We start from the raw sequence: 23,410 nt of genomic DNA, 5'->3' as shown, positions 1-23,410 counted from the left end.
TTGTTTTAGTTAAAGATTAACATATATGATTTAAATGCCCTTATTTTCAATATCCAAGGGGGGAAGGAAAAACTTCATTTTCCTCACAAAAATCTGTCATTTTCAACCACTAAATGTAAAAGAAATTGATATTTTGAAAATAAACGTAACAAACTTTAAGACATATACTTTGTAGAAGATGAGGGCATTTAAGTCATTATTTGTTAGAAGACTTGGCGATAATCAACAACGCGAGTCATTTTTTACTAATAGAATTTTTGCTAAAAGTGCTCACAAACTCCTCAATGATTGTCATGCAAGTATGTAAGGTAAATTTTGTAATTAACAAATATACTTTTGTAAATTAGAAATGCATTCAATACTCTTGAACATAGTGATTGTTTGCTCACAGACCAACACCATTTTGGCATGTGGCAATGATGACGACGTATGCAATAAAAAAGAAAATTTCTCTCTCCTACCCACACATCCATTGCCTAGAAATCTTTATTTTTAGATTTTAAATTTTAAAAGGTATTGTAGGATCCACATGGATTATTATATTGGCAATCAAACACCACAATCTTCTAGATTTTATGAAAAAATTTATGATAAAAAAAAATTAAAAAATAAAAATTCGAGCTTAGTTTTGGTGTTGAAAATAGATGACTACTGATCACTCAAATTTAAAATTAAAACATATTGGTGAAAAATTACTTCTTCTTCTTTTTGGTTGAAATTCATAGAATTTCATTCTCTATACTTTTGTATTGAATCATATTTTTTAATGTGAAAAGTTATTATTAGAAAATTTTAATTTTTTACCATGGGTAGGAAAGAGAAAAATTCTCTTATTATTGCTTATATCTTCAGTGCCACTTGTCAAAACATTGTTAGGCTGTGAGCAAATTTGCTAACAAGCAAACAATCACTCCTCATCGACAAGTGATTGGCAGATCACAGAATTTTACTCACAAAAATATCTTTCTTAATTACAAAATTACCCTTACATACTTGACGTGTCACACACTCAGGAGTCTGTGAACGTCTGTCCCTTATTGGAGTGCAGCTCTATAACCACTGAAACGCGGAAGTGCATTGTCTAATTTACCCTTGATTTTATAACGCCTGTTAACCGTCTCTATTTCCATCGTTAAAACCCACCTTGATAAAGTTTCGAGAGAAATTTAACCAATTTAAATTAGTAATTTTTCTAGTAAAATAAAATCAAAGGCAAATGGGGGTGAGAATTGGAATTCTTCACTAGTATTTCTAATTCCTAGAGACAGTGGAAGGATTATATAATTTGGGTGCATACATTACATGTATGAGAGATTCTTGTATGAAATAGATTGGTTAGATGGTATGTGTTACATGCGATCATTCTTTATAAAGAGGAATGGAGTACGTGAGTTAATTGTGATCGAATAACATAAAGATAGTTTCCAACGTGGTTAAGAGTCTTGAGTGAGTGGGACTTTAGTTCATTCTTTATAAGAGTTTAAGGTTGGATGGTTTTCACAATTGTATGTATTTCAAATAATGGTTTAGTCTTTGAATGGGATTATCAAAGAGAAAATTATTAGGGGTGCACATTGGATTGGGTAAATCCGAGATCCGAACCAATCCGAAGCTTTTGGATTGGATTGGTTCGGACTAAACACACCCACGGTTCGGGTACGGATCGAAGAAAAAAAAATCCGATTAATTTGGTTCGGTTCCGGATTAGGATATAATAGAACCGAACCAATCCGAAAACCGAACCAATTATATATATATATATATAAATATATATAATTATTTAAAAAATAAAAATTTCAATTTTTTATTTCTTTCTTCTTCTTCCTTTTAATTTTTTTATTATCCCAAAGTCCACGTTCAAAAAAAGTCCTACTTGCTTTTAAGGTTTGAAGATTGGAGGAGATAGAATGCTTGGATTGAGGAAGAAGGTATCTATCTTCAATAAGTATGAGAACCGAGAACCGATCCGAACCATCCGAACCAAGATTGGATTGGATTGGTTCGGTTCTATAGGGTAATTGGATTGGTTTGGTTTCAAATTTATAGAACCAATCATGTTTGGTTCGGTTTCAATTTTGCCAAAATCCGAACCAATCCGAACCATGTGCACCCCTAAAAATTATAGTGTCTTATTTGAATTTGGAGATTGATCATCTCTAAAAGATGTTTGATCTCTCTCGAACGAGAATAGATATTATTCTCTCATCTTTTGTTATTTTTGTAATCCGATCAAAGTAGTTCGTATCAGAATCCCACAAAATTGTACATTGAAGAGCTCTTAAGGAGCTACAAAAATTATAGCCATATTTCTCTCTCTCTCTCTCTCTCTTCGTTGTGGAAGTCATGAGAGATTTTTCTGTATGTGAAGCGGTATTCTAACCCTAGATGAAATTGAAGTATTTATACACATTTTCATAGGACTTTGATTTTGGAAAGCATGAGGATTGATTGGACCGCACATCACACATCTTGACGTGAAGTTGTATGGAACTGTATATGCTTTTTCTCGTATCAGTATAGCTTTTATAAAATTTAAGGTCTTATTTGGAGATTGATTTGATTTTCCACTTAGGATTTGATTTTTGAATAAGTTCATTAATGAAGTGATTTTTAAAATCTAGGGTCTCTATTAGGATTTCTTGAAATTAAATTAATATGCATGAATGAAAAACAATAATGTTTTTCATTTTATTTTGTTATTTAGTTTTCTGAAATTTAAAAATATATATATTAAATATAAATTTTGATAGTGTAGGATATGTTTTTCTGGTTTTAGTAGTTATCTCTCTATTTCAAAAATGTAAAGCTTGTGAGTTAAATTTGCAATTGTTAGTAGTATTAGAGCTTGATTTTTGTGTTACATCAAATGTAATGGATGCAAAGAATCTCTATTTCATTTAATACATCATTAATCTAAAACATTTATTATTATCATTATTATTATTATTATTATTATTATTATTATTTTTAAATGATGACTACATTGAGAGATGAACTTACTTTAATGTTGTAATCTTTTATTTTCAGGTTAGTGCGTTTATAATGCATGGTTTCAAAACTCGTTTGAACCGAGATGTATTGTTCGAGTTATCCCAGTATTATGCATGGATGAGATACATGGACAAGTCAATTTTTAGGACAAGATTTATAACCCCACGTTCATTTATTATTATTATTTTTGAATGAGACATTTCAAACGCATTGAAAAACTTGTCCAAGATGAGATGCGAAACCAACTTTAAAACTATGTTACAATGTCTAAGTTTAAAATAAAATATGATGTGTTCTCTCTTGCTTTCATGGTAGAAGCACGTCGGTGTAATAATAAAGGATCCAATGTGTGGTAATATTTCTTTGGATACTTTAGAAACACCACCCTTTAAAATTGGTGATATTAGGTTTACCCCCTTGCAAAATGCAAGATTAAGTTTACCCTATTGATCGTAAGTCACTGTTATATTTTTCTTGATGATTTAACAATGAAATTTTGTTATTTTCAAATTTTGATTTAAAAATTTAAGTATGGGGAATGTTAAGGTCCAACACTTCATGGGGATGTCAGTATTATCCAACATTTTTTTTTTCAATAATACTTCTCTTTATTTTGTCTTTTAACGAAAAAGACAATGATGTATTGGTCTTTTACATAATAAACACTTATTTAAATAATAGATATTACGAGCATTTAAGTATTTTGAATTATATATATATTGTAGTAAATGCTTTGACAATCAACACTAACGTAATAAATGCATTTAATAATATAATAAATATATCATTATGTAAAAGACTAATATATCATTATCTTTTTTACTAAAAGACAAAACAAGAAGGGATATTATTGAAAAAAATAAGTGTAAGACAATGTTAACGTCCCCATAAAGTCTTCAGCGTTAGCATTTTCCTTGAAGTATTTAAAGAGCATTTTGATAAAAAAATCAAAATTTCAGCATTAAATTATCACGAAAATACAACCTTGACAAGGGGTAAGTCTAATCTTGCATTTTCTTAGGGAGTAAACCTAATATCACAGATTTTATAGGGTTATTTCTAAAATACCCTATTTCTTTTAAATAAATAGTTATACTAGTAAAAGATGGTGTCCTAATAGCATCTCCCAATCTAATTAGAGACACTTACCGAGCAATCTTTCTACTGCAATTTTATTAAATAAAACCCCTTAACTTGATCAAACCTATCTTTATGAATCACACTATCACTACTATGACTAAGTTAGTAATATTTCAAATCTTACTATGGGTCATTGGGCGCACATGGATTATCAAATGAGCAATCCAACAATGCAGTCTTGCAGATTTCATGGAAAAATTCATTTTCAATAGAAATAAAAATAAAATTCTTTTTGAGCTTGATCGTGGGAGTTGAAACCCAGCTATCGAATTTTCAAATTTAAAATTAAAATTCAACGGTGAAAAATAATGTATTTTTTTTTTAAATGCTTAGAATTTTGTCCGTTATAATTCTTTGGTATTAGATCATGTTTTTGGATGCCACACGTTCATGGTGTTAGAATCCACAAACTTGATAAAGTGAGGTGAGGTTTGATGGGTAACAAATTTTATAAAGTAAGGTTCTTTTGGAGTTGTCAGAAGTCCAAAGGTGTTTTATTATGAAAACGCAACAGTTACGTCCGCAGGTGAAATCCCACTTTAAATTAGATAGTTGCTAGTGCTACACCAACTTTTACTATCGCCACACCAACTAAATGCAATTCTTCGATGATTTCCATACGATTTGGCGTGGCATTAGTAAAAGTTGATGCGGCGATAACAGAAACTTGAGTCTCCCAGGTTAGAAGAACGCTAGAACTTCTTTTTTTCTCTCTCAAAACATTCTCTCTCGCTTGACGGGAGGATCAAAAGGCCCCTTCTGTCCACCGATTCAAACGTTCTTGGAGATATCGAGTTCAGCCAAGTTTTGATTTTATTTGGTTCTTTTTCTGAGAAGCTCAACGAATCGAACTGTTTAGAATTCAATCCGACGCTTATGTTACGGGCTCTGGTAAATCTCTCTAAACGAAACCATAAGACCATTTTCGATTCAAATCTACTGCGATCTGGCAATTTCTAGGTTTTCTCATATCTTCTCTGTTCCGATCTTCATCTTTTTGATCTTTCAGATTATTATGTGGTCATTTGATTTGTTTTTCATGTACTTGAGGTATGTAAAGGACTATATTTTTTGTTTAGGGTTTCGGATTAGATGTTCAGTTCAGGATGCATGGTTTTAATTTGGGATTTAAGATATTTTCTGATTAGGGTTTCGTGGTGGCTGAGTAGAAAAGACTGGATGCATGTTCATTTTTTTTTACTTGTTTTGCATTGTTGTAGATAGGGAAAGTTTAATCTTTGGTTGTTTGGATTTAAAATTATGCTTAAAGCCTCAAATAGAAGGTGATTCTTCGACCCCTTGAAGGGTTTGGGTTTAATTTAGTGTTGTTTTGTGATTATTAGCAACATGTGATACCATTCTTTTATCTTCTATAATCTGTTGAATGATTTTGTTGACTCTAGAAATTTGGGGGTATGTTGAGTGGAAATATTAGTAACAGCTACTTATGTTGGCTTTGAAGCTGAGGACGGTCTTGTGCATTTTGCGAATAATTCTTACACAAATGTAAGAGCTACTATCTTAATTATTATGACTTTTTGTGTTGCTTTTTTAAGCGTGTTGAGGGAGATAATTTTGCCGCTGGATCAGCAATTTTTCTTTAAAAAAAATTTACTTGGCATTTTAATGAAGTGGGTGCTATTACGAATGAACTTCTCAATTTGCAAAGATTGCATGTTGACTTCTTTGACAACAATCATTCTTAATCTGAGATATTTTATTGTGTGTTTGATTCCTTGTTGGCTAGGCAATAACAAAGTAATCAAATCTATCTAGTTTCAATTGTAGTGACGGTTCGCACATTTCCTACATATCATATTTTACTTAAAAGTAGGTTAATCGTTGTCTCATTTGAAAGTTGACATTGTATTTGTCGTCATATATATATATATATATATATATATATATGTATATTTTTTTTTTCTTTTTTTTTTTTTTTTTTTTTTTTGGGGGGGGGGGGGGGAATTACTAAAAAAAGGGTTAAATATTTTAATATTTACAACAACAACAAAAAAATCTATTTTTTCAAAAATTACCAAAAACGAATTAAGTCGTTGGACAGTTCAGAGTTTTAGTAACTCGCTGGACTGTCCAACGTTTTAATGTGTTAAAATACATTGATTTACCAAAAATGCCCTCTGAATGCTTAAAAAGCTGGACTTTCCAGCATTTTAATATCTTGTTTTAACACCCCAGCAATTTAGCCTCCGTTTAAAATGCTGGACAGTCCAGCGAGTTGCTAAAATGCTGGATTGCTCAGCAACTTAATTCGTTTTTGGTAATTTTTGAAAAAATAAATTCTTTTTTGTAACTATTAAAATATTTAACCCTCTTTTAGAAATTTTCCCTTTTTTTTTTATTTTCTTTTCAAAAGGTGTCTAATAGTAGTGAACTCTATGAAATTTTTTGAAAGTTAGTTTAAAGTACTTTGTAGGTAGGATTTAATTAGCGATTGAGGAGGAAAGAAATGGTGGTTTAGTAGGTGTCTTTCTTTATAGTAATTTTTGTTCTTTGGCAGGTCTTCTCGACCTCCTATGCTCAAATGTATTTTCACTTTGATTGGTTATCTTAAATTTTGAAGGTTTATTATGTGAAAGGTTGATCTCCGATAAAAAATGGTAGCAAATGAAATTTCAAATGACTAGTATTGTCGTTGAGATTTTGACGGATTGTGATATGCTTTTACTTGTAATTCTGAGGAGTAGAGAATTTAGGGAGATAAATAAGAGATATTGAAATGATTTTTTAGGTTTTCAGGCTTTTTGGAAGTCACATTATGAGTGATAACTCAAATTTCATAGCTGTTAAATTATCCATGAACTTGTGGGTTTCTTGAAAAAGGAGAAAAGAGGTAGTGAAAGCAGTTCCAGTTGAGGCTTAGCTATTCAACAATTGAGCAAGAGATAATTGAAATAGCATTTTGGGCTTCTAGAAGCTGTGCTTCTGCATACGTGTTACATGTTCTCTTTTCTGCATGAGAAATGTTTCTTCTATGAAGATATTGGTGTGATTGTTTTGAGAAAACGAATCCTTTCAAAATCAATGAAATTAAGAGTTATTCTTTGGGATACCCATAAAAAAAGATCAACTCTTAGGGATACTTTATTCTTCAATTCAATTGTATAACATTGCGGATTGTTTCTCAATGAATCTTTTGCTTCAAGTTGCAGCTGATCTAGTTGCATGAGACTTCTAGGCTCTATGCTTATACCTACCTGTTACATGTTTGTTTGCATGAGAATGGTTTCTTCGATGAAGTTTGTTTTCGTGGGATTGTTGAGAAAATGACCCGTTTTAAATCAACGAAATAATAATTACTTTTTGGGATTTGTTATTCTTTGATTTGCTTGGATAATATTGCAGATATTTTATCATTAAATCTTTTGCTTGAAATGTCATCTCAACTTGGTGAACGGTTTCTCATCAATAAGAGCCTTACATGTTTGACCAATGAATGGGCCCTTTCTCCTATTTTGGGCAACTGTAGACTAAAGGTGCAACTCGGGCGGGTTAGGTAGCTTTGAGTTAACTGGGAAAACTCACATAATATCTTAGTGATGGTCTTGTTCCCTTGAATTTTTACACTAGTTAAATTTTATTGTTCTCCCTAGTTGAGTGAGACAGTCCAATTTATTCTGATGCCAGCTTAAATCAATGCTAAACCAAATTGGACCCCAAGGTCCGCGGTTATATTTCCTACTAGCCGGTTTCTTTGGAGCTGTATGTTATGTAGACTGCAATTTCTTAACCATGTTTGGGGCCTATCAAAAATTTTCTGAAAAACTATAGTTTCCTAATTGACCCTATTTTCTATTTCTATTTGGGTTTGTCCTAAAATATTAATTGTAGCATTGGTTTTCTGCTCAAAGTACCCAACCTAAGGGATCATCCAGTGAATGTGTTGTAGATTAAATCCTGCCGAACTAGATTTATCTAATATTCTGCCTCTGAAATTTTCGATTCCCTGATAAAAATTGCATCAAAGGAAAGACTGTTCAAATTACTCGGACCCAGAATTATTTATTCGGTTCCTTTGCTGCTTCTCGTGAGGCTGTCTCGGCCTCCTTGTATCGTGTTTGCCCTCTTTTCTTTATCAATATATTATATCCTTCAAAAAAAAAAAAAGGATCATTTATTCTGTAAACCAATTATATTTAAATTACACCTTCATCATCCTCAAATCTTTATCCCAATTATTTGTGGTTCTGCTAAGTGAATCATCCATTCCACTTTGTCCAGAACCACTTCGTATGTTATCGAAAGAGTGTTGATATCTGCTTTGTCCATCTCCATCCACTTTTTTCTTTTGGTCATCTCATCTCTATTTTAGAACCTTCAACTTGGACATTTCTTCTAATTGTAATTGGCCTTTGTTGAACAAGCCAAAACCATCTCAATCAAAGTTCTCTTTGTTTATTACTATTGGAGCTATTCCTACAATATCCCTAATGTGTTTATTTCTTATTTTCTCTTTCCTAGTCTTTTCACTTATCCATCTCAACATTTCAATCTCTGTTATGCTCAATCTATTGTCTCGATGTTCTTTGAACATACAACATTCAACTTCACAAACCATAGTTGGCTGTATTGCAGTCTTATAAAATTTCCTTTTAATTTGATTGGTGTATGTTTGTCATGTAGCACTCCAGAAATTCAACCTCTGATTCTAAGGGCTACATCTTCTTCTATCTCTCCATCCTCAAGTACAATAGAGCCGATATAGCATAAGCAAAGTATTAAATTTTGATTTCAGTGTCTGTTTCGGTTAGTCTAGAAATGGAAATATTTCGATGAATGTGGAAATGAATACAACTTTTGGAAATGACAGAAATATTGATGAAATTTTCATTAACCCTGTAGGAAACGATAAAATAGGCATTAAAACATACTCATTAAGTCATCAAAATTCAATAAACTACCATATGGAGTGAGAATTTGAATATCAATAACATTTTGCTACTCATACACACATGTATTGACAGGCTGACAGTGGGAATAGGAATACTAATGTTGCATTAACTACATACAGCTTAATATGTAAGACATTAGAATGAATAAACTACTAAGTATCGCATTCATGTGTAATTATATTTCTTTTATTTTTTGAATTAGTATGAATAAATTGCTAATGTATCCAACTAATTGAAACATGGTTGATTGTATGCGTGCTTAATAAATGAACTGATATGCTTAGAATACATTAAAATAAGATGATATATATAACTAACTAATCATGATTCATTTATGCTAATGGATGAATGTTCTATGCAATTTTTATTAGTCAATACTATGTGTAATTTACAAGTTCTTCCTAAAAGTAATTATAAGTTTTTTTTTTTTTTTTTTCAATAAAGTAAATATTTCGGTCGAAATTTACTATTCATCGAAATATTTCCACTGAAATATTGCATTTTTATACCGAAAAATGATAATTTTGGCCGAAATTCACTATTCATCAAAATATTTCACGAAATGAATAGTGATTTCCACCGAGATATACACAAAAAGAAATTGACGGTTAAATTTCGTGTTAGAACTTGTGGAAATGGAAATATTTCGGTATATTTCGTGGAAATATGTCGAAATTTAATACTATGGTCATTGTTAAGATCTTCAATTTATATTTGAAGTACAGCTGTACCAGAATTTTCAATTATCCTATTTATGATGGTATTGAACAGAACCAATTAGCCTAGAGGTGCATGCAAGTCATGGAGACCCCTAAATCAATCTATTAGAGGAGTTACTACTCCATTGAGCTGATTGATATGGAGTTGAAGGGATTTGTGTCTGGGTGGTGAGACACCAAGGATCAATTTACGTTGGTGGTGACCGATGGAAGAAAAGGAGAAAAGGAGAAAAGAAAGGGTTACTAATAGATGATAGTTCAAAATTGAACCCAAGGTTCATACTGGTTTATGTCTTCAGGATTGCATGGCACCATGGTTTCCATGTGTGTGTGGTTGTCCTGGTTCTTATCATTTCATATTCGAGTCTGTATTAAATAACATGTAATTTGGGTTCTCTCTAATGTTGAATTATTGATGCATTGTTCTAGAACTCCAAAACGTACTACTGCTGAAGCGACATCAAATATTTATATTCTTTGGTCGTGAGATCTGTACATCACAGAATGCCGAAGGAGAGAAGAGGCCGTTCTGTGTCATCTGACAGGTCCAAGATATCTCCATATCCCTGCAGATCGAGTAGCTCCTCACAATCGTTGGACATAGGCAACCCTTTAGAAGATGTGAAAGAATGGGAAGAAGCTAGATGCCCCGTATGCTTGGAACATCCTCACAATGCTGTTCGCCTTCTATGTTCTTCCCAGAACAAAGGCTGCCACCCTTACATGTGTGATACAAGCTACCGCCACTCAAATTGCCTGGACCAGTTCCGCAAGTCATTCTCGGAAACCCCATCACCATTGGCACTACTTCAAGAAGAAACAACTTCTCACTTACCCCTCACAATCAGAGCAGAAGTAGTAGAAAGAAGTGAGGAAGAAGGGCCCACCTTGCCCTCAACCATACCGAATCCTCCCAGTGTGCCTTGTGATAGCCAATCCAAACCGAAGCTTGTGTGCCCGCTGTGTCGTGGACAGATTAACGGATGGGTCATCGAGGAGCCAGCACGCCAGTTCATGAATGCCAAGGAAAGAAGCTGTGCTTGTGAGACATGTGACTACAGTGGTGCTTACTCTGACCTCAGGAAGCATGCAAGGCTAGCGCATCCACTTGCGAGACCATCGGAGGTAGATCCCGAGCGACAGCATGCGTGGAGGAGGTTGGAACGGGAACGGGACGTTGGGGATGTGCTTAGCACCATGCAGTCAGCTTTTGGGGAGAATAGTGGTGGTGCAGCAGACGGTTTGTTTCTCACTGATGAAGGGAGCTTGCTTACTGTGTTTTTTCTTTTCCGGGTTTTCCGACCTAGGACAGGTAGTGGCAGTAGCAGCAGCTGGCCTAGTTTCTTGAGATCTAGAGGACTGTCTGGTGCATCGAGGTCTAGAGGACAGTCGAGGAGCCTAAGGAGAACAACACTTTGGGGGGAGAGCTATGATTTGGATACTGGTTCTGCAACTAGAGATGACGACAATGGTTCAACTGAAAGCTTGCCAAACTCTTGGCGCTACAACGAGCGGAACAACAACAGTAGATGACAATCTGTGCCAACAGAAACCAGTTTCGAATTTGGGTTGTAATCTCTGAGGTTTCAGAGGTGGGCATCTCCCTCCCCCAATTTTCTTCTCTCATTGCTGCCTTTGACCATTGACTTTTGGAATTGACGCGTCCTTTGAACTGTTTTTTTTTTTTTAATATTGTGTTTCAGGTGAAACAAAAGGGAAATGTGGCGAGTTCTCTCAGTTTTCTTGGGAGCCGTTCTGTTCAGCTGAGCGAAGAAGATGATGGTTTCTTCTTATTATGTATTGATTGCAAAACATTACAAATTGAATGTTTGAATCAAGAAACATGATGCTCGTTGTTTTGATATGTTCAATGACATTTGGTTTGGGTGCAAATGCATTCTATTTATTATTTCATAGCTACAAAAATAGCCTGAATCCAACTGTTTGAGGTGGACTCGACTCTTGAGGCCTAATTTTTTTCTGGGAAGATTTTGTTGCACAGTGGGGTTGGACACTTGCGTTCAAAGAACTAATGAGATGTGTGCATTTAGATCTGGTAGGGCTTTCAATGGATTGTGGTCCAGATCAGATCGAGATCATTTGGTACCAATCAGATAAGGGCCCGATTGAATTGGATTTTTTATATCCCATCTCAATATAAGGATTCAAACCCAATCCTATAACAAGAAGTCTGGATCGGATTGAATCCAATTTGATACAAAATCTATACGAGTTTCATATATTTAATTAAAATATATGAATCAAAAACCATCTATCTCTATGAACCACATGTCAACGTGATACTGGGTTGTCGGCTGCAAGGCCCAAATGCGGACCTCCGTCCATGCAACTTTTTCCCTAACTAACTAAAATATATAATTATATTTTGTATTCTCTTACACTTATTGGATCCCTATTGGATTAAGATTTGATTGATCCACAACTGATCCAGTCCTAATCCAATAAGATGTTCGATCCGAGCTTTATCAGATTGGTTTCTTATCGAAATCCAAATCTTCAATCCTTATATGGATTTCAGATTTGATCTGAACCATTGATTTCAGATATGATTTGAACCATTGACTGCTTTGATCATTGGGTACATTAGGGATGTGTTTGATTGTACATGAAAAATATGTGAGAAATCCACTTTTCATAGAAAATCACATTTTTCACATGTCCAATTGATTTTTTTCATGGACAATCAATTTTCATCCTTCAAAAATCTAGATTTCATCTTCCCAATTATTAGAATGGAAAAAAAAAAAAATGAAATTTAGCCGAAATCATAATTTTAATAATCTTCCTTCCCCATCCCAACAATGTCATTCTATATTCGATGATTTTGATCATGATTAGTGAATTCTAGATCGTTGCATTTCTAAGTAGAGGTAATTTGAAGGCCAAGGATGAAAATATGCTTGAACCCATTTGAAAAAAAGTAAAATATAAAACGGGAATAATTTTCTAATTAGAAAGTCTTCACTTGTCAATCCCAGCCGACGTGGCATGGATACAGAATCATAGATTCTTTTCCTTGGGATACAATTACCCAGATTTTATGGGGATGTGCAGGTCTGTATCCCTTGGAAAAGAATATATGGTTCCATGATTGTGCCACGTCAGCCTAGTATTTAACTTTCGTGTTCGTATATCAGAACTCAAAATAAAGAGGTATGAAGTTGGATAGCTATCCAACTATCAGGAGTACAGGAGCTTTCATAAAATACGTACGACATACAGTTCCGTATTTCGTATCCGTATAAAACGCTATAAGAATTCCCGCTCGGATTTAATTGTAGTTGCTTTTCTGTCTTTTATTTTATTTATATGTCTCTTGCAAAAACAGAAGAAAAAACCCTATAAAAAAGAGGAAAAAAATGCTCATTTTCTTATCGTCTCCAGTTGGTTTCAGACGACTAAAGAGAGAGAAAGATGCAGAGACAGTGTTTTAGGGTTAGGGTTTCGAACCATGGACTCACCTGAAACCAATAAGATCGTCGCCTCTACATCATCATCTCCCCCTGTTCAAGTAAAATTTCCACTTTAATACCATAACAATGTCTAGATTATGTTCTGGTTGTTCGTTGTTGTCGTGTTCATTGTTACTTCGTTTTAATCTGTTAATTCTTTTAATATTTTTTGAGTCATGATGGTTGGATCGGCCTCGAATCACCTGCATTTCTGGTTTTCTTTTGTTTGATCTTAGTTTTCTCATTTTCTGCTGTTTAATGTTCCTGATTGTGTTATTACATCGATGTGGCAATTTGTTAGTCTTGAAGTGGTAGATTTTAATTTTGATTCTTTCTTAGATTTTGGATTCTAGGTTTTTAATGTGGTTAACTGTAGGATCTAGTGTTCATTTGGAAGGATTTGGAGGAGTTCTTAATTGATTTTACGTTTTTTGGTGGAATTTTTTAGTTGGGTGGTTTTTAGATTGTGTTTTTACCGAGTTAGTGGTGGTCTAAGTAAATCCTAGATTTTGCATGAAGTCGTACTTTGATTTTCTTAGGTTTTCGGATTGACTTCTTATGATTACTTGTATAGTTGTATTTACTTTCATTGTTGATCTAGACTTTAGACATCGTTAGAACGGTTTTTCTTGCCAAAAACGAGTGCTGATGACCTGATGTGATGAACTTGGACTGTCCATCTAGGGCTTCATGCATAAAATTCAAATCATTTGGTTCAAGATTTATCTATCATGTGGGATTCAATTTCAAACTGTAAAATTGTAGGATTTTAATAACACTGGACATCGTTAACATGCTACTGAATTAGCACCTCTAGCAAATGATTTAACTTCCTTTTTCAAAGAATTTGTTGACTAATTCACGCTGTTGTTATTTGGAATATCATTCTCAGTAAGAGCTTATTGGGCACTCATGTAATTAACTGCTCATGTTTATAATTCAGTATTGTTTTACTTGTGTACAATATGTTGTAGCATCAATTCAATTTCCTTTTAAAGGTTGTACTTGTTCTTATTGTAGGATTCCCCCTTCTTCAATTACCTTAGCAACCTGTCTCCCATAAAGCCAGCTAAGGTTGCACATGTCGCACGAGGGCTTGCAGAACTTAATTTTCCTCCCCCACCGCCCGTGTTTACATCACCACGTGTTAATCCACAGCCAGAAACAAATTTTGTGAACAGGTATTAGGAATCTTTGAATATTTGTGCGTTTTATGTTTTCAGACTTCAGAATGTGGATTTTGATTATGTGAAACATTTTGATTCTTTTCCAGGTCACAATTTCCTCACTCATCCAATGCAGAACTCTCTTTTAATTGTGACAATAAAGGCAAGACACTCACACCAAGTTCAGATGTTTCTAGACCACCTGTCACCCGATCAATGGTTGGTTTGATTTCATGTTCTCAGAAGAGGCATGATAGTAAAGGGTCTGTGCAAGTCCAACCCTGCAGTCCTTCAGGGTTTGTTGACGAATACTTAGCTGATCCTGTGGAGGGGGATTCTGTGAATTCTCCTGATTTAGATGATTTATGTTTGAACCATACTAATGATGCACCTCAAGTGTTACAAAGTGGCTGTATGAGATCAAAAGAAACCATTATGAAGCTTGATGATTATGTTGGTGATACAAGGAAAGACATGGAGACTAAAATGGCTGCACACAATGAGTGCTCATATGGAACGTCTGAGAAAGACAATGATCTTGTAATGTCTAATTTGTCTATGGAATCTGATTCTGGTGTGCAAAAGGGCCAACATTTTGTGGTTCAGGTTTCTACAGATTCTTCCTCTATTATATCAAAGACAAACGAGCGTGACATTGCAGGTTTTGATAAGAAAAGGGCTGCTTTCTCTGAAAGTCTTTGTCACCATAAATTGCTGGATGTTAAGCAACAGAATGCCGATGGTGAGCAGAAAGGTGAAAGAGAGTGTAACCCTCAGTCACTGCCTGAACATTTGCAGATTGTTCCGGCATATGAAAGTTGTGATGAGGACTCAGGAGCATTATCAAATGAATTGGTTGAGAACAGAATGTTGTTTGATTATGAGGTACGAAATAACATATCCTTTCGTTAGAAAAGATGGAATGGTTGATCTTGTGTTACTGTATTTTAAAGTTGCTTTCATTTCTACTCATAAAAATCACCGTCATCACTATAGATTTATCCTGAAAATTTTGGGGTTGGCTGAACGAATCCTGTTCCTCCATTCAATTCTGTCTGAAGCCATGTCTTCTGTTACTACAAGTGTGTTCATTACAGCTAACATTGCGTAAATTCTTTTTTGCTTGGTGGTTAAGGGTTTTGGTCCTCTCCTGACTTAGAATATTACTTTCTTCCTTTCTTCTTTTGTAAGTGTTAAGTATGTGAGAAGTAACACCAAGAGGGTAGTCAAGGAGACCAGCCTACAAATGAATCCACAGGTAAAACAAAAGCAGAAAATTAGACAATGAAACACTACCTTAACTACTACCAAACATGATAGTCTCTCGTCTAGGATAAAACCTCAAAACACAGGCCTGGAATTCTTTGTAGTTTGTGAGAGTGTGGTTCTCGTTTTTGTATTTGCTCTTTATTTAGGTCAGTCTTCTCGAGCACCTTTGTTCCTGTTGGTTACTTGTTTTTTGCATCAATAAATTTTACTTACCAAAAAGAAAGACAAAATAAAGCTCTAATGCTAAGAATGATAGAGGAAACCAAATACTTCTTACTTACAAAGGTTCTCCTGTTCTTATCTTTCCAAAGGCTTCAATAAGTTGTGAACAAGATCATTTTCTATGAGATCACACCTTTGGAGATCAAGTCCAACAAATACCAACTCTGGAAAAGAAAAAATAGTACATAGTTTTTTTTTTATTGATAAAGATAATTTTATTAGCAAAAACCAACGAGGGGAAAAAAAAAGTACATATTGATAAAGGATCCATGCAAACAAGTTGAAGGTGATGCGGCCAAACAGAAGAAACAAACTCACAATGAGGTGATTTAGTGATTCACCACTGGCTTTGCACATGGGTAAAGAATCAACAATGATGGACCCCAGGACATAAGGTGATCTACTCTCAAGATCTTATTTAAAGGGTGAACCAAGAAAAAATGCCACTTTGAAATGCGATATTTGAGCCCCAAAAGAAGGATGCTGGAAAAGTGGGACGTTGTTGAATGTCAATGAGAAAGTTAAAAAGGAACAGGTAGAGAATGAGTCATCCTGACTCTTGTTCCTCACTTGTTCATCCTCATTTCTAAGATCAATGGAGATATCAGAGATACATCGGAAAAGATTAGCAACAGAAATCACCTCCCAATTGTTGAAGCTCCTCCTAAAGCAAGGTGATACTAAAACTTGGGAGGACACTCACTGCACCAATATTTTTTCCAAAATATAACCCTGTTATCTTTCCCTATTTTAAAGATAATGCCAGTTAAATTCTTGCAAACACTTCATGATCCCTTTCCGCACTTTGAGTTCGTAAGTGGTTCTAACCTTGTTGCTATACCACCCATGACTTTTAGATGCAAATTTTGCCTTAGTGATTCTACTCCAAGGAATAATATGTTCTTTTCCAAATCTCCACAACCACTTGCCCAACAAGGCAGTGTTTGTAAGCTTTAGATTACGGATTCCCAAGCCTTAATCTTTTTGAGTAAATAAACATTCTATCAACTGGGTGAAATTTGTGAGTCATTTCTATCATTTCACAAGAAGTCACCCGCTGGTTTTCCAATGAGGCACTCAACCAACTGGGGAATAGAAAATAGTGACATGAAGTAAACATGGACGTTGGCTAGTAAACCTTTTATGAGGACCATCTTATCGCCTTTGGACAAAACTCTAGATTCTAGGATCCAACTATTGACCTTAGGCCCTCAACAATTTGGCCCCCAATTGACTTAGCCTTGTAACTAGCTCTCAAGGGAATACCCATGTAAGTTAACAGGATGCCACCCACTTTGCACTCCAAGACCCTGACAAAGGAAACAAGATTATCAGATGCGCTGACTTAAAAGACCTTGCTTTTTAATAAGTTAATTGCAGCAAAGAAGTCCTCTACAAAATCAAAGCTGAGTAAAGGAAGCATCTACAAATATGCAAGTGCCATCTATGAATTGTATGTGGGGTCACCTTCCTTTACTAATGAGCCTGCTTGATAACCACAATCAATAGCCTTCCGAGGACTTAACCATGATATCAAGCAGCAAATATGATAGTGGATCTTCTTGCCCTGGACCTCTAGAACTCTTGAAGTAGCTTGTTATCATGATGTAAAAGGATGCATAGGATACACATTTCATGATCCTCCTTCCCTATAGTGAGCCAAATTCCCTTTTTTGTCCCATCACGTAATCTAGAAACTCCAAATTGTCATTATCAAATGCTTTCTCTAAATTAATCTTACTAGCACGCCTTCCAGAACAAATCCCAGAGCCAATGCATTATTTAGCAATCAAAGCCCTATATAAAATTCTCTTTCTCCAATGAATGCTCCCTATGGATCAATAATGGAAGGAAGAATCTGTCTAATTCCTAAGTCCAAAGTTTTATTTGAGAAGTAGACGAGACCATAGTCACCAAATTCAGTGCTTGCTGAGAAAGTTGCAATTAAATTGTGACTTTTTTACTTAAATAATTTAATTGCAACGTTTTCAACAAGTCATGAATTTTATGAACTTCACGACTAAATCAGGAAAAACGAAAGATGACCTCAATGCACTAATAAGAGGAGGAGATGGCCTTGATAAAGATGACGACGGTGACCATTTTACCGATGAAGCGTCAGACAATAAGGATGACATTGAATTTGACAGTTTTGACTGGTTGATGAATCCTAACTTGGATTCACGATGATCAAAAATTGCCTTTGAGGGGGAATCGGCACCAACTGTTTAACTAGAAAATGGTAAGGATCATGGTGCGCATGTTTGTGTTTGGAAAATAAATGCTAGCAGGCCTTGGATTTTTTATTTTTATTTTGTTATCTTTCTTTCTTTTGTTTTTTTTGTTTTTTTTTTTCTGTTGAGATTTTAAGTAAAGGAAGGTGTGTGTGGAAAGCAATATTAGCAGTCCTTGGATTTTTCTGTTATCAGTTTTTTTCTCTGTTGAGTTTGTGAGTAATTTCTATAGTCAATGTAGGATGCCAGTCAACACCAGCGTGGCATGCTTAGACGTTGTCTCCAATTTGAGGCTGCAGAGGCTCGCAGGAACACTATTGGTAGCAGCTGCAGTTTTCGAAACCCAAAACATATCCCCAATTCAAAATTACCTGCAAAGCCAACAGAATCAAAAATCATAGATTCATCTCATATGGAATCAAGTGTGACATCTAACCAAAAACCACCTGTCCACGTTTCTCAACCTACACCTTTCGGCTTGTCTCTCCATCCAGACAAAGCACCAGAAAACTATTTTGACAAGATTGATAGATCGGTTCGAAATATTGGAAACACTTCCATTGCTGCTCCCATGCCATCTGGTATCGGTTTACACTTAAATAGCGTTGTCAATTCTACCTCAATGGGATGCAGTGCTGCTCCAAGCATGAAATTAGCCCAAAATGATTATTCGTATTCACAAATAGAGAAGTCACCTTCTTTAAGTAAACCTCATTTACCTCAAGAATCAAAGAGTAACTCATTTCCAACAAGTGCGGCTGGAAAGTTTTCAGCTAACAATGATGATGATCTGCAAGAAAGTCAGGCCATAGTGACAGAAAGTTCTGCTGCTTTTCATTCCTCTCACAGTCCGACAACTCAGATCAATACTCTGCAATTAGAAGTTATTGAGCATCACACAACTTCATCTAATAAGAGAAAGTCTGAATCACAAAATACTGACAGATTGGGGTTCAACGAACCAAGCCCTAAAAAGAAGAGGCAAGTGTGCTTTCCTTCTCTTAATTCAATTTTGTTACTTTTATTCAATTAGTTAACTGGACCTAGCATTGAGGATTTGAATATACAGGAAGAAGGAATCTTACACCGTGATTGAGAATGAGGGCTGCAAACGTTGCAATTGCAGGAGATCAAAATGCTTGAAACTGTAAGTTATATAGGACTTGAGATTAGAGTGCATAGTATGTTCTTTTTATTGCATGTATTATATTTGCTGTTTGTTCGTTCTTGATTGCAGTTATTGCGACTGCTTTGCTGCTGGAATATATTGCTCCGAACCTTGTGCATGCCAAGAGTGTTTTAACAAGCCTGAATATGAAGATATGGTTCTTGAGACCCGACAACAAATTGAATCTCGCAATCCACTTGCATTTGCTCCTAAGATTGTACGTCGTGTCACAGAATCTCCAGTAAATAGTGGGGTAGGAATTCCATCTGAAGCTCAATTTAAACATTCCAGGGTGAAATAAAACATTTAACATCACAATCTCATTCTGCAGGACGATGATAACCGGGTGACACCATCCTCAGCCAGGCACAAAAGAGGATGCAATTGCAAGAAGTCCATGTGTCTTAAGAAATATTGTGAATGCTATCAGGTTTTGATATCTGTTACTGGCTTGGTCTATGTTATATTTCTGCTCTTCAAGTTATTCTTTTTGGCATACTTAATCACTCTCACTGTCTTACAGGCTGGTGTAGGATGTTCTATTGGATGTCGGTGTGAAGGTTGTAAAAATGTATTTGGCATCAAAGAAGGTAAGAAATTGTTTCACCATTACTATATGCTAATCTCCCTTAGAAGCAAATGTATTTGTTTTGTTTTTAGTTTCTTATTATTTTTATTTTTATTTAGTCTGTTCTGTTCTGTTTTATGTTTTCCGCTGATCTATTTTAAAATAATGCATTTACCCATATATCATGTCATGTTTCCGCCTCTCATTCTTGCAATTATGTCATGTACCAACACCTAAAAATGACTAAAGTAAGATCTCCCAAGAGTCCTGTCAGAGCCAGGGTTGAAGGGCAATATGGTTCCATTTAAGCTTTTTAGGTTTGTGTCTGTTAAGGCTATGCATTGGGTTTAAGTGAATGAGTAACAGATGGATGCTTTAATGCTCTGATAGCTTAGAGTATCACTGGAAAATACCCTCAGAGTGTCTTTGTTTGCAACAATGCACTACCCACACGCATGGCACTAGTAATCTGTTATGCTTAATGTTGTGAGGAGCCTATAATGTTGAACATCTTTGGTTAATTGAATGATGGAAATCTGCTCCTTTGGAAGTACACATTAAATTGTTCAAGTTCTCAAAAAAGACAGACTTTCAGTGGAAGTAATAAAGCTCATCAGTATGGTTGTATTCTGAGGAAACATCTGCGCAACTGCAAGGCCAGGCACTCTGGAGTCTGGATGACCTGTCCAAAATGGAATTTATGCAACTCATGCAGTCCTATAGGTTTCTGCGAATGTCACAAAAAGAGGCCTCTCTCTCAACATCTTTATTGAAAATAATAAAAATATAGGGCTGTAATCATGCTTTTAAAAACAATCCGAGACCGAGTCATCTCGGTTTTGTTTACAAACGAGACACCATGAACGAGATCCTCATTTTCTTCTTTCTGGTTCACAGATCTGCCGAAAAGATTTCGTCTTGTCCTCAGTATCGTTTGTGAACAGGACTAGATGACAAATCAAGATTGAAAACTTGGTTGTAACTCATAGGAGAAATGTAATACATGTTAAATTATCTTTCACTTTTCCATGTGATTGAATACTTGCCTGTGTACTGCAACTGCACAATTCTGGTTGCCTGCAATGATGATACAATTTGTTAGCCACAGATTGAGCTGAACATTTCCACAATGACATTATTTTTGTGATTGGTTAGTCAAGATTAATCTACAATTTTTTAACCTTATTCTAGATATTAATAATTAAAATTTCAAAATCTGAATGATATTTCTTTTTTTAGCGTTTTGCTTTACACTGAATTACCTTTGTTACCTGAAAATTTACTTCTTTGTAGGATATCGTGAAATCACAGAAATGGTATACAAAAGGTCTGACAATGGATGCTGGGAGGATGAGTCTGAAGAGCAGTTGGATATATTTGATACGGGAAGCAATTTCTTACACCCAGAGCAATGCCGTGCACACAATCTCTCACCCCTAACACCATTATTCCAATTCTCAAGGTATCCTATGATTCTGACATGACACTTCCATCTTTCGTACAACTCATATCTTAGATCCAAATTCGATTTTGTTATTACCACCCAACCAAATCCAATTCTCTTATTTAATCATTCAATGAGTGATTTTTCAAGTTCAATCAATCTGTTTTAAAATTTCTAGTAAATGAATCAGACGCACAAGGAAGTGTTTCATTTCTCAGTCGTTATTTTATTTTATTTGTGGATAAGCAGAGAAATGAAAATATTATAGACAATCGCATCCATATTATCGATGGAATTGGATAACACCATTTTATATATGTTTATCCAAATCTGATTATTTTTCCATATGTTTGTTTGTTTCATAAACCAGCCGTGAAAAGGATGTGCCAAAACCCCGGTTTCCTGCCAGACAATATCTTCCATCACCAGAATCTGATGACAATAACATTTTAACATCGTACGGAAAGTCCCCAAGACCTCTGAGAAGTTCAAATAGCCATGACATGCAAGAAAAAAAGGGTGAAGGAAATGTGGAAATAGTTTCTTATGATCTTAAACTAGAATGCAGTGTGGCTGGGACTGTTGTGGATCAATTTTCGCCGAGGTGGGATGGACTTGCTGACTTGTGTAATTTCACTCCTCTGCCACATCCTCCTACCTCAAGAGTTACATCATCTTCTTCGTCTTCATCCAATAATACTAGAGACCGTACACAGGTTTCTGGAGTACAATTATGCCGTGAAAGTGTTCGTTTGTCATCAGTTGGTTCCCTTCATTGGCATAGTTCACCAGTAACACCAATGCCCCATTTAGGTGAGACCAAGATGCCTCAGGAGCCTGATTCTGAAAGTAGGTATGAAATCCTAGAGGATGATGACACACCTGAGATTTTAAAGGACACTCCCACCCCCATTAGGGTAGTTAAAGTAAGCTCTCCAAATCAGAAGCGGGTTTCTCCTCCACACAGTCGCTTGCATGAGCTGAGATCAAACTCTTCTCCGGGCTTGAGAAGTGGTCGCAAGTTTGTCTTGCAATCTATTTCTTCATTCCCTCCTCTCACCCCATACAGTGATCCTAAAGGCGACAGTAACGACAAGTGAATGGCACTCGTGGAGTTTGAGGGTAAGTCCTATGATTTGTATTCTTTGACTTGTAAATATTTATTTTCCTTTCATCGTCACACAGTGTATGGTGCGGTAGTGTTCATTGGCTTCTTGTTTATGTAGATTCTTGTACCTTTTTACGGTTGAGGTGGCATGTGATGATTGGATGAGGAAGAGCATTATTGCAAATAAGGATAGACAGCTTCAAAGATGTGGCAGGTTGGTTGTTTGCTACCATTATTATCGTGACAACTAGGGACTCAAAATGTACAAATTTGCCTACATGTGCAAAGATGGCACGGTGATATTGCAAATTTATCTGACTTCCATAGACTTACATTATTCCCTTTGCTTTTATATTGTTTCTCAATTGGCTTACTGGACAAAGGAGATGGACTCCCCTCCCTTGATGCAATGTGGCTAAAATAAGTGAATTTTCATTTTCTAAGATTATACTGTTGAGAAATTTATATATTTAGACTTGATTATTTGGACAAATCCTCACGATCTCTTTTCCTTTGCAACCCTTGTGTCATTGATTGTCTTCATTGTCGTCGTTGTTTGTTGTTGTTACTGCTCATAACTGCTTCGATAATCCTTGTATTACCAATCTAAACTCAACTGTTAATTGCCACAAGGTCTGCACCGTGCATTCTTGGTAAGATTGCCTGTTACTAGCAGTGTTTATGTATTTTAATTTTTCTCTGCTGATTAAAAGGGGGTGGGGAAGAGTTGCTATTTCCACACCAACTTTTACTAATGCCTCTCCAAATCCTATCTAAATTGCCAAAGAATTGCACACAGCTGGTGCGGCGTTAGTAAAGGTTGGCGTGGCAATAGCAACCCTCTTAGAAAAAAAGGGAAGAAAGAAAATGAAGTCATTACTTTTGAAGGTACGAAGAAACTATAATAATACCTTCAAGATATTTTGAATACAGGCTTTTTATATTTTATAAAGAGCTTTAGAATTCATTAGTAACCTGGTTATTTATGAGAAACAATT

At 35.3% G+C, this 23,410-nt stretch overlaps 2 protein-coding genes across 5 annotated transcripts; both read left to right on the top strand.

Moving 5' to 3' along the window:
• The first annotated feature begins 4,838 nt into the window (after window positions 1-4,838).
• On the top strand, window positions 4,839-11,669 carry LOC147397222 (uncharacterized). Of its 4 annotated transcripts, XR_015181193.1 has the most exons (4): window positions 4,839-5,022; window positions 5,141-5,181; window positions 10,190-11,352; window positions 11,464-11,669. XR_015181193.1 is itself a non-coding variant. In XM_086452755.1 (2 exons), exon 2 carries the CDS (start codon window positions 10,265-10,267, stop codon window positions 11,291-11,293), a length of 1,029 nt encoding a protein of 342 aa, XP_086308881.1. In that variant the 5' UTR covers window positions 4,839-5,022; window positions 10,190-10,264; the 3' UTR covers window positions 11,294-11,355. The 4 variants fall into 4 exon arrangements, 1 of the variants encoding a protein (XP_086308881.1); XR_015181192.1 differs by lacking the exon at window positions 5,141-5,181 and having other exon boundaries at window positions 4,840-5,022; XR_015181194.1 differs by lacking the exons at window positions 4,839-5,022; window positions 5,141-5,181 and adding an exon at window positions 10,062-10,084.
• Window positions 11,670-13,096: 1,427 nt separating this feature from the next.
• LOC147397221 (uncharacterized) lies at window positions 13,097-22,905 on the top strand. The gene is made up of 11 exons (XM_086452754.1): window positions 13,097-13,292; window positions 14,254-14,414; window positions 14,507-15,284; window positions 18,366-19,105; window positions 19,194-19,271; window positions 19,362-19,545; window positions 19,624-19,722; window positions 19,816-19,882; window positions 21,154-21,322; window positions 21,675-22,426; window positions 22,531-22,905. Exons 1-10 carry the CDS (start codon window positions 13,233-13,235, stop codon window positions 22,402-22,404), a joined length of 3,066 nt encoding a protein of 1,021 aa, XP_086308880.1. The 5' UTR covers window positions 13,097-13,232; the 3' UTR covers window positions 22,405-22,426; window positions 22,531-22,905.
• Window positions 22,906-23,410: the final 505 nt, after the last annotated feature.

The sequence above is a fragment of the Akebia trifoliata genome, chromosome 8 (assembly GCF_017979445.1).
Source record: "Akebia trifoliata isolate Shusen 1 chromosome 8, ASM1797944v1, whole genome shotgun sequence".
Classification (NCBI taxonomy): domain Eukaryota; kingdom Viridiplantae; phylum Streptophyta; class Magnoliopsida; order Ranunculales; family Lardizabalaceae; genus Akebia; species Akebia trifoliata.
The sequence above is the reverse complement of the archived record's forward strand: the minus strand, read 5'-3'. Positions and strand labels throughout refer to the sequence as shown.

What these genes read in the sequence shown, in the direction of transcription:
- LOC147397222 (XM_086452755.1), top strand. Translation starts at nt 10,265, where the DNA reads ATGCCGAAGGAGAGAAGAGGCCGTTCTGTGTCATCTGACAGGTCCAAG.
- LOC147397221 (XM_086452754.1), top strand. Translation starts at nt 13,233, where the DNA reads ATGGACTCACCTGAAACCAATAAGATCGTCGCCTCTACATCATCATCT. An exon ending in CCAAGCCCTAAAAAGAAGAG is followed by an intron (nt 19,106 to 19,193) that starts GCAAGTGTGCTT and finishes TTGAATATACAG; the next exon opens with GAAGAAGGAATCTTACACCG. An exon ending in AATCTCCAGTAAATAGTGGG is followed by an intron (nt 19,546 to 19,623) that starts GTAGGAATTCCA and finishes CTCATTCTGCAG; the next exon opens with GACGATGATAACCGGGTGAC.